Raw genomic sequence first — 15,000 nt, 5'->3', positions numbered from 1 at the left:
CGCTCACTCCCCTCTCGCTCACAGCTCTCGCTATCGCTCATGCTACACAGCTGACCACACGTGTCTCTCATCGCTCTCTTCGTCATCGTTTGTCCTCGTAATCTGTCGAATACTTCGTAGATCAAAACGCTCTATCTCGCTCGCTCTTCATCTTCCCTCTTCGCTTCCGCCTTTCTCCTGCGCTCCTCGCTTCGCTCTTCTCTCCCCTCGCTCCCGCTCTCTTCTCTCTCTCTCGTCCTCTCGCTCTCTCCCTTCTCGCTCTCTCTCTTCTCTCCCTCGCTTCGCTCTCTTTCCTCCCTCGCTTCGCTCCCTCTCTCTCCTCGCTTCGCTCTCTCGCTCGCTCTCTCTCCCTCGCTCTCTCTCTCGGTCCTCTCCTCCCTCGCTCTCTCCTCGCGTCGCTCGTCTGCTCCTCCTCACTCTCTCTCTCTCTCGCCCTCGCTCTCTCTCTCTCTCTCGCTCTCTCTCTCTCTCTCTCTCTCTCTCGCTCTCTCTCTCGTCTCTCTCTCTCCCGCGCTCTCTCTCTCTCCCTCGCTCTCGATCGCTCGCTCTCTCTCTCGCTCCCTCTCTCTCTCTCCCTCGCTCCCTCTCTCCCTCCACTCTCCCTCTCCCTCGCTACTCGCCCTCTCTCTCTCCCTCGCTCGTTCCCTCTCTCTCTCCCTCGCTCGCTCTCTCTCTCTCTCTCTCTCTCTACTTCGCTCTCTCTCTCTCTGCGCTCTCTCTCTCGCTCTCTTCCTCGTTTCCTCTCCCTGCTCTCCCTCGCGCTCTCACCCTCCCTCCGCACCTTCCCTCCCTCGCTCTCTTGCTCCTCATGCCTCTGCCTCCCTCTCTCTCGCACCCTCCCTCCCTCTCTCTCGCACCCTCCCTCCTCCCTCTCGCACCCTCCCTCCCTCTCTCTCGCCCCCTCCCTCCCTCTCTCGCGCACCCTCCCTCCCTCTCTCGCTCCACTCTCTCATCGTCACCACTCTCCCTCTCTCGCGTACCTCGCTCTCGCTCAGCTCTCTCTCCTCCCCTCGTCTCGCTATCTCTCTCTTGCGCCCTCGCTCTCTTGCGCTCTCTCTCTCCCTCGCTCGATCCGTGCCTCGCTCGATCCCGATCTCAATCCGCTCCCTCTCTCGCTCGCTCCCGATCTTCACCCGCTCCCTTTCTCTCGCTCCTCCCTCTGTCTTGCTCCCGATCTGCCCTCGCTCCCTTTCTCTCACTCCCGATCTCTCTCGCTCCCTCCCTCTCGCGCTCCCTCCCTCTCGCTCCCTTCCTCTCTTGATCGATCTCGATCCCGATGCCTCCCTCTCTCCCTCCCGATCCCTCCCCCTCTCTCGCTCCCGATCTCTCTCTCTCTCTCTCTCTCTCTCTCTCTCTCTCTCTCTCTTGCTCTCGCTCGCTCCGATCCTCACTCGCTCCCTTTCTCTCGCTTCCGATCCGCAATCGCTCCCTTTCTCTCTCGCTCCCGATCTGCAATCGCTCCCTTTCTCTCGCTCCCCTCTCTCGCTCCCGATCTCTCTCGCTCTATCCCTCTCTGTCTCTCTCTCGCGCTCCCTCTCTCGCTCCTGATCCCGCTCTCACTCGCTCGCCCTCCCTCTTTCGAACCCTCGCTCTTTGAACCCTTGCCCTACCTCGCTCCCTCTGTCCTCACATCACCTGACTGGATTTTTATGACTACATGCAGCAGCAGACCAATAAGTCAGGCTGGCACAACTCTTTAAGCTCTCTCTTTCGCAGGGGTCTCTCCTCACTCCTCTGCAGAGATGGCCAGCAGACCACATCATCCGAGGGAGGCAGCTAGGGGAAGAGACATGGGGAAACCTGGCTGCACTATCCCACTCTTTTAGGATGTGATAAGATGGCAACAGACCGACATCTCCTTTTTTAGAAGGGGAATCGATCAATAAAAAATAAACTCATTGCTGTTGAGTTACTGTAAAGGATAGCTTGGGTATATGTCTGATTAAGTGGGAATGAGCCGGAGGTTGAGAACACTGGTTGGCTCACTGAATCATCACCTGCAGTGTGTGTGTGTGTGTGTGTGTGTGTGTGTGTGTGTGTGTGTGTGTGTGTGTGTGTGTGTGTGTGTGTGTGTGTGTGTGTGTGTGTGTGCCTGCATAGTGCTGAAAGCCTGTGTGTGTGAGGCTCAGCTCTTCGCCAGACGGTGCAGGCAGACTGCTGTCTCTGCTGACTGCAGATGAGTTAGTGTTTGCTGAGACAGGGAACATCAGCTGCACGTGCTCCTCTCACCAGAATGCGGCTCCTTTTCTCTCCGTGCCTCTCCTCAGTGTGCTTATTTAAGGGCTTCAGCTCAAATTTGATTTGGAACTCTCCAGGGGATCCTTTTGTGTGTTTGGTGTGCACTATGTCTGTTTTCCGTCTGTGATATCACATGCAAGAAAGGATCTGTCGTTTGTCATTGTGTGCTCTCTGTGGTGGTTGCCATGTGTCCGTTCATCGCTCGCTCGCTCCCTCCATCAATCCCTCTCTCCATTAATGCCTTATTTGCTGTGCTCTTACACAATACATATTGGTGGCAAGAAAGGGAGCCTCTGGAGCTTGCAAGTTTTCTACCTGCAGTTGGTTTATACCTCAGTCACACACATGCTGTATTGCGCAATAAGAGAGAGTGGTTATATCAGTGGCTCTCTAGGGAGGGCGAAAGGTCGCTAGTGTTTGCCTTCCCTTACATGTTTCAAGCCAGCAACCACTAGGCATTATGTAACATTCTCCCACAGGAAACAGGATCAGTAGCTAGTATACCGTATTCAGCTCTGCTCCAGTTTCCTTCTTCCCCCTCTTCCTCTCTGTCGGCCTTTCTCTCTTGGTCTCTGTCTCTCGGGTCGAGTCGGTCTCTCGGTCAGTCTCGGTCGGTGGTCCCAGTCGGTCTCTCTCGCTCGCTCGGTCTCTCTCGCTCGGTCTCTCTCTGTCTTTCCCTGTCGGTCTCTCTTTCTCTCGGTCGGTCTCTCTCGGTCGGTCTCTCTCGCTGACGGTCGGTCTCTCACTGTCTCTCGGTGGGTGTCTCGGTCAGTCGGTCTCTCTCTGTTGGTCTCTCTGTCGGTCGGTCTCTTTCTCTCTTGATCGGTCTCTCTTTCTCTCGGTCAGTCTCTCTCTCTCGGTCTCTCTCGCAGTCGGTCTCGCTCGGTCGGTCTCTTTCTCTCGGTTGGTCTCTCTCTTTCTCTCGGTCAGTCTCTCGGTCAGTCGGTCTCTTGGTCGGGTCGGTCTCAGTCGGTCTCGCTCGGTCAATCGGTCTCGCTCGGTCGGTCTCTCTCGCTCAGTCAGGTCTCTCTCGCTCGGTCGGTCTCTCTCGGTCGGTCTCTCGCTGGCGGTGGGCTCTCTCACTGTCTCTCGGTGGGTGTCGGTCAGTCGGTCTCTCTCTGTCGGTCTCTCTCTCGGTCGGTCTCTTTCTCTCTTGATCGGTCTCTCTTTCTCTCGGTCGGTCTCTCTTCTCTCTCTGGTCTCTTTCTCTCGGTTGGTCTCTCTCTTTCTCTCGGTCAGTCTCTCGGTCGGTGGGTCTCTTGGTCGGTCGGTCTCAGTCGGGCTCGCTCGGTCAGTCGGTCTCGCTCGGTGGGTCTCTCTCGCTCGGTCGGGTCTCTCTCGCTCGGGTCGGTCTCTCTCTGTCTTTCTCGTTCGATCTCTCTTTCCCTGTCGTCTCTTTCTCTCAGTGGTCTCTCTCGGTCGGTCTCTCTCGCTGTGGTCGGTCTCTCTCCTGTCTCTCGGTGCCGTGTGTCTCGGTCCAGTCGGTCTCTCTCTGTCGGTCTCTCTCGGTCGGTCTCTTTCTCTCTTGATCGGTCTCTCTTTCTCTCAGGTCTGTCGGTCTGTCTCGGTCTCGGTCTGGTCTGTCTCTCTCGCTCGGTCGGTCTCGCTCGGTCGGTCTCTTTCTCTCGGTTGGTCTCTCTCTTTCTCTCGGTCAGTCTCTCTCGGTCAGTCTCTCGGTTGGTCTCTCTCAGTCGGTCTCTCTCGTCTCGTTCGGTCGGTCTCTCTCGCGGTCTCTCTGGTCGGTCTCTCTCGCTCGGTCGGTCTCTCTCTCGTCGGTCTCTCTCGCTGACAGTCGGTCTCTCTCGGTGTCTCTCGGTCTCTGTGGAAGGAGTTGCTTCTTCTCAAAATGTAACTTTGACAATTCCATCAATCCATGTTGCTAATGTATGATCTCCCTTGTGGCGTTGTCTTTATTATATGACCCCATCAACTGGTATTGGCACCATATAGCCACAGTGTACTGGATATGTGTTGGATGTACCACAGAGTTGTGTAACGTGAAAAGGCCAACTACAGGTGACATCTCATCTCACCGGATGTAAAAGCCATAGAAATAGAATTACGAGAATGGCCAAGGACCCTCGGACCACGACAATTGGACTGTACCCTCATGGACACACTTAATATGGTCTATATGGTATTATAATTCTATATCTTTTGCAAAAGTTTCAATTAATAAAAATGATAAGACTGAATATGTATGACTGTGTCCGGAGTTCCTTATGGGCCCTGATAAACCGGTGTCATTTTGAGATGCAACCTTTGTCGTGATTGAAACAGAATGCATGGAAAATGTGTTTTTCTTCTGGGTCTCAGTGTTGATGGGAAGCATAAACAATGTTACCTGAGTGAACCCCGCCGTTTGGGGAATTTTGTTTTTCTCTGTTACACACAGATAGTGCGAGAGAAAGTGTGTGTGTGTGTGTTTCTGTCTGGCGTACAACAGACACGTTCAGAGTCGGGTCTGGATTTAATCTTTCATTTCTCTCCTCCCGTAGGGAAACGTGTTAAGGAAGATTCTCCTCACTCGCTACTTTGGAAATCAAAGGCTTCACTCCAAATCAGAGTTTGGGAGCGGGAACAGCTCAGCTGGAGGTACTGAACATAACCCGAAAACCTCAAAGGGATACTTCGGGATTTTGGCAATGAAGCCCTTTTATCTACTACCCCATAGTCCGATGAACTCGTGGATACCATTTTTATGTCTCTGTGTGCAGTTTGAAGGAAGTTGCTAACTAGAGCTCGCACAATTGCTAACTAATGTTAGCACAATGACTGGTAATCTATGGGTATCTGTTAGCAGGCTAGTTATTTGCTAACAGTAGTTGGCATTGGCTCAAGAAACTACCTCAAAATTCCTTATTAGATAAAGGGCATCATTGCCAAAATCCCGAAGTATCCCTTTAACAATATTCCCTGTTACTCAGAGGGAGCTTAGTAGATAACATGATGTGTTGGCTAAAACCACTGTTATTTATTCTTGATAGTTATAAGAGGATATAAGACATACACATACAAACCCTTGGTTCCAAATCAGACCTGCTCATCCAATGTTCATCCAATGTCTGCCATGGTTCTGGATGATGATGTCGCTGCTCTCGCTCCAGTGCGCGTTAAGTGCTAGTATGTAGATGTTATCGGCTCTGTAAGCACATGGCAGCGACCACCAAACGGCAAATGTGATCGATTACGTTGAAAACAATGGCTGTCTATATTGGAAGCAGTCTCCAGTCTTTTTACACCTCAGTGTTGAGACTGCCTGGTGTCGGGGTTGGAACTTTTGCTACTATTCCATTGGTCTATTAAGCTAGACAAGCTCAATCGACTTGACTTTACTCAACGTTTTTGCAGTGTCATGTACACATTTTAAATTGGCATTTAAGAAAAAGACAAGAACAATAAAATAACAAATAGTATTTGAACAAAGGTCTGTTCCAAATCATTTTCCCCAATCCAATCAGTCTAATATCTGTCCGTTTGCAGGTGGCTCTTTGGTGCAGGACTCTGACAAGTTGAGCAGCAGCATGGTAGATATCCAGTGTCTGCTGGACAGTGAGGGAGCCTCAGAGTTGGTCATAGACCTTATCGTCAGCACCAAGAATGACTGCATGTTCGAGGAGAGCATCCTGCTAGGCAACGCCCTGCTCCAGGGGGAAACACTCAGATACAGGTGGGTGGTGAGGAGGTGGGCTCACACAGATACACAGTTGCCCGCACGCATGTATGCGCAGATAAAGAAGAAACAAAATCTATGGGTTAAAAAAACGTTAGTTGACATGGGCTAGTTGATCTGAACATTTCTGACAAGCTCTCTAAGGTATGCAAGGACTGACATGACAAGAAGAAAACTGATGATGCACTACCTAATTTCTGAAATTGCACTTTGTGCATTCTACTAGTACAACTTTCAAGAGTAAGTTGAAAGCCCCATGGTTTAGGAACCACTGCTTTATCTGATGGGTCGATTACACTTCTCCCCATTTCAGAACTCGTTCTACCACCAGCTGCACAAGCAGAAGAAGTCGGAGCACTTCTTCCAAGGTGTTCTACGACCGCATGCGTCTGGCCCAGCAGGAGATCCGGGCCACTGTGTCCGTCAACATGTTCATGTCGGCACCTGCAGAAGAGAGACGAGGACGTCGACGTCAGTCACAGTGGCATCCGTCTCAGGAAAACACGTATGTTTTTTTGTCTCAATAGAAATAGAATGACTAGAACTGACATTCTCTTTCAAGTCGTTGTTACATGATGGGTGGGAGGGCGGCCATATTGAGTGTCCCCATGAGTGTAATTTCAAATTGATCTGTTCCGACCTAGTGTTGCACGGCATACCAAAACATCTATACTTTTTGATACTAGAACACAAAAAATGGTATGGTAGTTGAATTTGTTACTTTTCGGTACTTCTGTCAAATGTGTTAGGTCTTAAAGAGACATCGTGCACTTATTTAAAAGAAGAGATTGCTTCTTCTATGCACATATTTTTGACCGCTACAATAAAATGAAATCTGCAAAACCAGCTAAATAACTCAAGGCATGCATTCACTTATATTGTGAATAGGCCTGGGCTGGGCTACATCTTGATTTACCTAGATTATCAATAGAGATTTACCATTCAAATAAATTAGCGTTATGTAGTTGGTAAAAACAAAGTCAAATTGATTATATAGTTGATTCATTAATGTATGGCTGTATTAATGTATTAATGGCTGTCTCTGAAAAATGTAATGATATTGATCTCAAAAGATTGTCTGGATCAAACACCATTCAGTGACATTGGCTAATACGACTTTATTTTTTTGTTTTGGTATCATTTTTGTATCGAGTATCGTGATGGCATCTAGTATTGTGATACTAAACCTGGTGTCTATATCGAATTAAAAACTTCTGCTATTGTGACAACACTCTGGCCATACAAGTTGATTCCAATGTTGGTCCTCTCCTCCATAGCACATACTTGGTTCCATCAAGCACCTGTACGTATGTCTATGTTCTGATGTATACCTCAGTGGCTGGAATGTTTTGCTGTTGTTATTTTTCCCCACTTGGGGTCAGTAACATTTGTTAGATTCCAATACCTTTTCTCTATTACCTGTTCTCCATTTAGTTCCTCAACTGCAGTCTTTCCCCTCCTTACTGGCCTTCCCCGTGTTTCATGGGAGAACAAGTCCAGACATGTTGTCTGTGAAGCAGCAGATATTGTAAAATGTCCACTGTCCAGTGCTCCACAGACTGAAGGATCAGAGCGGTGTGGAAGGTTGAGAGTGAATTAAATAGCAAGGGACCAGGGAGGAGTGTGGGAGAATGAGTGGTGGAGAGGGAGCTAAGTTTCAAAGCTGCTGAGTCATATGGTAATGCCCTGAACATGACCCTAGAAGTCTCCATGGAGATGATGGGGCTTAGGCCACTGAGATCTGAAAAGGACTCTCAATGCACACATACAGGTAATAGGCCTTGAGTGTAAATTTGAGTCATATGTAATATTATTTAATACTGTAATATACAGTAAGTTATACTATATAGTATATGCATTGTTCTTCAAAGGTTTACAACTCTAGCCATACCTACATAGTAATAGTAAGGGACTCATAAGGTCAAAGGTCGCTCCATTTCTCTCTTTGCTGACATTATCAGACTCCCAGTGCTCAGTTTATCCTTTTGGCAGGGTCATTTACCCATTTAATCAGCAGTGTGACTACAGTAAATGTAATATGTGTGATCTCCCTGTAGTATCACTGACCCAGTAGTTTGGAATGATTGTGTATCTGTTGTTCCTGTTTCGCCCCCATGCCTGTGGTCACAAGTCAGGGGCCATGTGAGAGGTCACATCACTAGTATATCAAAGGGCCATTCTACCCAGATTTGTTGTTTTGACCAGAAAACCCAACTACACAGTTAACCCGTTGTCAGAGGGGTCACGGTAATAATTACAAAAAAGGGTTTGTTTCATGATAAGATTTCATATGAGTTTGACTGAGAGGGAAGCATTGAAAAACACTCATGACGTTCGATTGGCTTACAGTGAACTCCAGGGTTGGGGTCAATTTCATTTCAATATAGCCATATCAGGTCAGGAAGTGGATTGCAATTTAAGTGATGACATAATCAAAAAAGTTATGCAACATTTTCAAATCATGAATTTGAATTCCACTGCAAAATTGTCTGACTTGAAAGGAAATCAACCTTTAACCCTAGTCAGCAGGAATCCTCAACATTTCTGGATAAAAACTGTGAATGTTTAGGAATGTTTCCAGAATTTTGCAACCCTTCAGTGACCCACCCCGTCTCCTCTAGCAAAAAGACTCTTCCCTGCACATGATAGACAACATGCGTGGCCAGTTGAACGAGGCGTCCTCGGCCACCTCCAAGGCCTTTGTCTCCTTCCGGAAGGAGCGGGACATGGACCTGGAGGTCCTGGAGGGCCAGGCCGGTGAGGGGGCCGGGGGAGGGGCCGAGGAGAGGAGGAGGAGGCCCAGATGAGCCGGGCCATCACCATCATGAAGCCTATCCTGCGCTACCTGCAGCTGCTCTGTGAGAACCACAACAGGGACCTGCAGGTATTGAATTGAATAAACCTTATTGAGTATTTGTCACCAGCATAGGCACTGTATGGAGAGATCATAGTTCCTCTGACCACAAGCTGAATTTACTGGTGTTTACCATGTTCACCTGATGAGTGAATCATAAGTGAATAATCTCAACAGGGATTAGCAGTTAGGCCCACTGCATTTGAGGAAACAGATTAGATTCTGAGCTGAGCATTATCATTTTTCTTCTCATCTCCATGATGAGTCAGAATCTCCACAGAGATCTAACAGTAGACTATCATAGCACCACCTCTATTTAGGAATCCAGCGTTTATGTAACCATCTGGGTTTTGTATCCGTGTAACAGGGTATTATTGTCAATATACACTGAGTATACAAAACATTTGGAACACCTGCTCTTGCTATGACATAGACTGACTAGGTGAAAGCAATGATCCCTTATTGATGTCACTTGTTTAATCCATTTTAATCAGTGTAGATGAAGAAGAGACGGGTTATTAAAGAAGGATTGTTAAGCCTTGTGACAATTGAGACATGGTTTGTGTATGTGTGCTATTTAGAGGGTGAATGTGCAAGACCAAAGATGTATGTGCCTTTGAACAGGGTATGGTAGTAGGTGCCAGGAGAACTGGTTTGAGTGTGTCCAAGAAATGCAACGCTGCTGGGTTTTTCCACACTCAACAGTTTCCCGTGTGTATCAAGAATGATCCATCACCCAGATATCCAGGCATCTTGACAACAGCGGGAAGCATTGGGTCAACATGGGCCAGCATCCCTGTAGAACGCTTTCCACACCATGTAGAGTCCATGCCCCAATGAATTGAGGCTTTTCTGAGGGCAACTCAATATTAGGAAGGTGTTCTTAATGTTTTGTACACTCAGTATTTGTCTCACGCTTTTATTCTGAAATGTTGACACACCCTGCTTTAAACACAGATCAGATGGGCTCACACTCCGATAGGATGTCATGCAAGTATCCTATTAATATGAACCACCTTTTTCCCCTACCTGGTTCGTCCCCTGAATCCAGAACTTCCTGCGGAACCAGAACAACAAGACCAACTACAACCTGGTGTGTGAGACGCTGCAGTTCCTGGACATCATGTGTGGCAGCACCACTGGAGGCCTGGGCCTGCTGGGCCTCTACATCAACGAGGGCAACGTGGACTTGGTCCGGCAGACCCTGGAGACCATCACAGAGTACTGCCAAGGACCCTGCCACGAGAACCAGGTAGGGGACCAAAAACTGTGCCAGTGTAGAGGATATTTGGAATCACACACTTGTGATGTGGTGTGCCTGCCTGAAACTTGTAAACCCAAATTATATAATGTACCACAAGGATTTTGAAGACATTGAACAGTAGTCCTGGGCCCCCAAAATATGCATGTTCAAGTTTTCATGCAACAATTTGCATTTCTAAAAACTGAACTTGACTTGGGAATGTGCTCATCATCCCGCAAACTTAAGACCATGCATACGCACAGTTTCTCGTGGTTGAATTATTGCATTGCATGAAGACAAATGTAGCCTTGTGCATTCGGAAAGTATTCAGACCCCTTCCCTTTTTCCACATTTGTTATGTTATAGCCCTATTCTAAAATGTATTAAATCAACCTACACACAATACACCATCATGACAAAACAAAAACATGTTTTTAGATTTTTTTTGTTGCATTTTTTATAAATCATTCCCTTTGCTATGACACACAAAAAATTGAGCTCAGTATCCTGTTTCCATTGGTCATCCTTGTGATGTTTCTCCAACTTGCTGTCGTAAATTCAATTGATTGGACATGACACACAAAAAAAGAAACGTCCTGTCTGCCAACTGTGTTTTATTTTTCAGCAAACTTAATGTGTAACTATTTGTATGAACCAGACAAGTTCCACAGACACGTGACTAACAGAAAATTAATAATGTGTCCCTGAACAAATGGGGGAGGGACAAAATCAAAAAGTAAGTCCGTATCTGGTGTGGCAACCAACTGCATTAGAGTACTGCAGTACATCTCCTCATGGACTGCACCAGATTTGCAGTTCTTGCTGTGAGATGTTTACCCCACTTTTCCACCAAGGCACCTGCAAGTTCCTGACATTTTCTGGCCCGGGAATGGCCCTAGCCCCTCACCACTCCGATCAACAGGTCCCAGACGTGCTCAATGGGATTGAGATCCGGGCTCTTCGCTGGCCATGGCAGAACACTGACATTCCTGTCTTGCAGGAAATCACGCACAGAACGGGCAGTATGGCTGGTGGCATTGTCAGGGTGAGCCTGCAAGAAGGTACCACATGAGGTAGAATTTCTTCCCTGTAGCAGCACAGCGTTGAGATTGCCTGCAATGACGACAAGATCCAGTCCGATGATGCTGTGACACAGCCCCAGACCATAGCGGACCCTCCACCTCCAAATCGATCCGGCTCCTGAGTACAGGCCTTGGTGTACCGCTCATTCATTCGACGATAAGCATAAATCCCAACCATCACCGCTGGTGGGAACAAAGCCGTGACACATCAGTGACACTTTTTGCCAGTCCTGTCTGGTCCAGCGATGGTGGGTTTGTGCCCATAGGCAACGTTGTTGCCGGTGATGTCTGGTGAGGACCTGCCTTAAACAGGCCTACAAGCCCTCAGTCCAGCCTCTCGTGGACAGTCTGAGCACTGATGGAGGGATTGGGGCGTTCCTGGTGTAACTCGGGCAGTTGTTGCCATCCTGTACCTATCCCGGCTGGGATAGGGCTCAGGACCTCAGACTGGGGAGAAGGTTCACCTTCCATCAGGACAAATAACCTAAAAACACAGCCAAGACAATGCAAGAGTGGCTTCAGGACAAGTCTTTGAATGTCCTTGAGTGGTCAGCCAGAGCCGGACTTGAACTGGTCCGAATATCTCTGGATCAACCTGAAATAGCTGTGCAGCAATACTCCACCTCCAACCTTACAGAGCTTGAGATGATCTGCAGAAGAATGGGAGAAACTCCCCAAATACAGGTGTGCCTAGCTTGAGTGTCATACTCTAGACTCCAAGGCTGTAATCGCTGCCCAACGGTGATTTAACAAAGTACTGAGTAAATGGCCAGAATACTATATGTACATTTATTTTTTATTTGATCTTTATTTAACTAGGCAAGTTAGTTAAAAACAAATTCTTATTTTCAATGACGGCCTAGGAACAGTGGATTAACTGCCTGTTCAGGGGCAGAACGACAGATCTGTACCTTGTCAGCTCAGGGGTTTGAACTTGCAACCTTCCAGTTACTAGTTCAATGCTCTAACCACTAAGGCTACCCTGCTGCCCTAAATGTGATATTTCAGTTGTTTTTTTGTTCATGTATTTTGCAAAAACTTCCCAAACCAATTTTTTGCTTCATCATTATGGAGTATTGAGTTTATTTTATCTATTCGTTCCATATCTCATTTAATTTAAGACCACTTCCACAGTATTAAATAGAAAGCCATTTCAAGTAATTTTGCTGTTTCGATCTAAGCGCAGTTTAATGGGTGAACAGGTGGTTCACCTTTTCCATTATGATGTTTGTAGGCTAATACATTTGAATAGTGTTATTTAAATAATGTTTTATTTCTCAGTAAACATTATTTAATTAAAATTAATACTGCATCATTACAGAATAACCTTTTTCTGGCCATGAGTTCATATTCTCGAGAGGTAGCCATGCAACAAATAACCATGGGCGTCTCATCTAATTGGGTCTATTAGATAGGCTAAATTCAATTTCATGCCTGACAGGATCGCGGTTCATAACATACAGTATAATTTAACAGATGAGTAAGAATTGATATTTAGCGTCGAATTTTGTAGCCAGGGTTTCCCAAACTTGGTCCTGCTCCCCCCATCCCGCCTGGGTGCAGATTGTTGGTTTGCTTCACTACAGCTGATTCAAATAACCAACTCATCAAACGTTTGATTATTTGAATCAACTCTGTAGTGGTTGGGCAGAAACCAAAATGTGTACCCAGGGAGGTCCCATGGCTTGGGTTTGGGATGCTACCACTGTAAATAGGCCTACTGTAGATTTCATTTTTTCCGAGTAGACAGCGTTTCAGAATTTGCAGGCAGTGCAGCATATTTAGGTCATGGAAAAGTGAATTCAAAAACATTTTTACATTTTAACAATCTGTTTACAGGTCCATAACAATTTGAAATTGTTTTTGTCTTTTAGAAACAGTCGGTTACCAAATGTCACTGCAAAAGATATCATTCTGCCAACATTTTATCAAGTGTGCCATGTATTGCGATTTCCTTTAGATACTGTCTTGGCTAATTCCAACACTTCCAAAGTATACAGCAGGTAAGGGCTTTATTGTCACCATAAAGGTGAATGATGGGAGTTTTTCTGGCGGAGTTATAATGCTCGTTCTGGCGCAAAGTTTTTATGACAGGTCTGATTTATGCGTATGGGATCGCCAAGTTTATAAATCTGAAAGGCACATGCAGATATTTAGTGTTAATTTACACAACGGTTGTAAATGAGTCCCCTAGGGTCACCAACCGGTTACACCAGATGACTAATGTTGCTGTGCTCACTTTACCATGGAAGATGATGAATAGTGTTGTTATCTTGGAGTTGGATTACTACCATGCAAGATCATAACTGTATGCTACATCAGTGTTTCCCAAATGTTTTGGTCAGGAGGCCTGTCTAACATGTGAGCATGACATCGATGTGACAACCATGTACAGTAACAGCCATGTGACATCCATGTTTGAATCACATGCAGCTCCCACTCACATTAATCATACATCAGCACTTTCACAGTTGGGAACAGCACAGGAAAAACCCCTGATGTATGTCACATTGATGGTAGTGCATTGATTGTTTGGTTCAAGCGTAGCCATGAAGACCATTTTAAATGAATGTACAGTAAATGTGAGGGTGTTCAGTAACATGTCAATTTATGAAGTGGTTGGAAGTTACACGGTAGCCATCTTAAAGGGATAGTTCCTGCCAAACAGACAACATTATTGTCTAATTGAGTCTAAAACATCTAAAGGGATAGTTCACTTTTTGGAGGTTGTAGCTCAGGGATTCTTGAAAGATGGGACAATCAACTTTTTTTCCCACAAACAGATTTCTTAATATGAACAACATTTTAAATGTAATTTTGAGAGACCAAAGTATCAGCTATCACCATGTCAAAAGGAACAAGCTACTAATAAAGGAATAAATCATAAAATGTAACTAACTGGATTTATGATAAATTTGTCAGGCACCATAAGTGTTTAAAGGCCTTGATTGTTTAATTCTAACATTAGATAATTAAAATATACTGAACGAAGATAGAAACATATGTAAAATGTTGGCCCCATGTTTCATGAGCTGGAGAGAAAAAAATCCATATTCAAAAAAAGCTTATTTCTCACAAATGTTGTGCACCAAGTTGTTTACATCCCTGTTAGTGAGCATTTCTCCTTTGCCAAGATAATCCATCCACCTGACAGGTGTGGCATATCAAGAAGCTGATTAAACAGTATGGTCATTACACAGGTGCACCTTGTGCTGGGGACAATAAAAGCCCACTAAAATGTGCTGTTGTCACACAACACAATACCACAGATGTCTCAAGTTTTGAGGGATCGTGCAATTAGCATGTTGACTGCAGAAATGTCCACCAGAGCTGTTGCCAGATGATCATTTAACTTTTTATTTCTTTACCATAAGCCGCCTCCAACGTCGTTTTATGTAATTTGGCAGTACATCCAACCGGCCTCACAACCGCAGAACATGTGTAACCACGCCAGCCCAGGACCTCCATGTCCGGGTTCACCTGGGGATCATGTTAGGAGGGAGGGGGTGCTGCTGAGAGTATTTATGTCTGTAATAAAGCCCTTTTTGGGGGGAATAACACATTCTGATTGGGGGTGCCAGGGCCAACCAATCATGTGAAATCAATAAATTAGGGCCTAATGAATTCATTTTACTTCAATTAACTGTAACTCAGTAAAATCTTAAATTGTTGCATGTGGTGTTTATATATTTGTTCATTAGATGTAATACAAATCCCCCAAACATCTTTCTGTGTTATGGTGCTATATAACGCTCCAGAGCTAATTTTGTTAGCATTTTTTCCATGTTTTTATAGATTTCAGAAGGTAAAACTAAATTTCTAAAGCAAACATTATCCCTTAGATAATCTTAAGGGTTAGCAATCAGCTTGAGAAGCCATTCACAGAGTTGACAACAAATAATCAAAACAG

The 15,000-nt window shown here is 46.0% G+C and overlaps 2 protein-coding genes across 2 annotated transcripts in view; both read left to right on the top strand.

The window, feature by feature from the left end:
- The window catches only part of LOC121846621 (inositol 1,4,5-trisphosphate receptor type 2-like), a 35,397-nt gene extending 27,412 nt beyond the window's left edge, over positions 1-7,985 (top strand). The window contains exons 2-5 of the mRNA XM_042322756.1: positions 4,737-4,833; positions 5,722-5,908; positions 6,225-6,382; positions 7,969-7,985. Of these exons, the coding sequence (XP_042178690.1) occupies positions 4,737-4,833; positions 5,722-5,908; positions 6,225-6,382; positions 7,969-7,985 (459 nt within the window). The remainder of the gene's footprint in view (positions 1-4,736; positions 4,834-5,721; positions 5,909-6,224; positions 6,383-7,968) is intronic.
- Positions 7,986-8,703: 718 nt separating this feature from the next.
- On the top strand, positions 8,704-10,134 carry LOC121846620 (inositol 1,4,5-trisphosphate receptor type 2-like). Its single transcript, XM_042322755.1, has 2 exons — positions 8,704-8,795; positions 9,817-10,134. Exons 1-2 carry the CDS (start codon positions 8,715-8,717, stop codon positions 10,132-10,134), a joined length of 399 nt encoding a protein of 132 aa, XP_042178689.1. The 5' UTR covers positions 8,704-8,714.
- Positions 10,135-15,000: the final 4,866 nt, after the last annotated feature.

This window comes from Oncorhynchus tshawytscha, linkage group LG06, assembly GCF_018296145.1.
Source record: "Oncorhynchus tshawytscha isolate Ot180627B linkage group LG06, Otsh_v2.0, whole genome shotgun sequence".
Taxonomy (NCBI): domain Eukaryota; kingdom Metazoa; phylum Chordata; class Actinopteri; order Salmoniformes; family Salmonidae; genus Oncorhynchus; species Oncorhynchus tshawytscha.
The sequence above is the reverse complement of the archived record's forward strand: the minus strand, read 5'-3'. Positions and strand labels throughout refer to the sequence as shown.

Excerpts from the sequence above, each read along its gene's own strand:
- LOC121846620 (XM_042322755.1), top strand. The coding sequence starts at position 8,715 with ATGAGCCGGGCCATCACCATCATGAAGCCTATCCTGCGCTACCTGCAG. Across the intron at positions 8,796-9,816 it reads ACCACAACAGGGACCTGCAG|AACTTCCTGCGGAACCAGAA; the intron begins GTATTGAATTGA and ends CCCTGAATCCAG.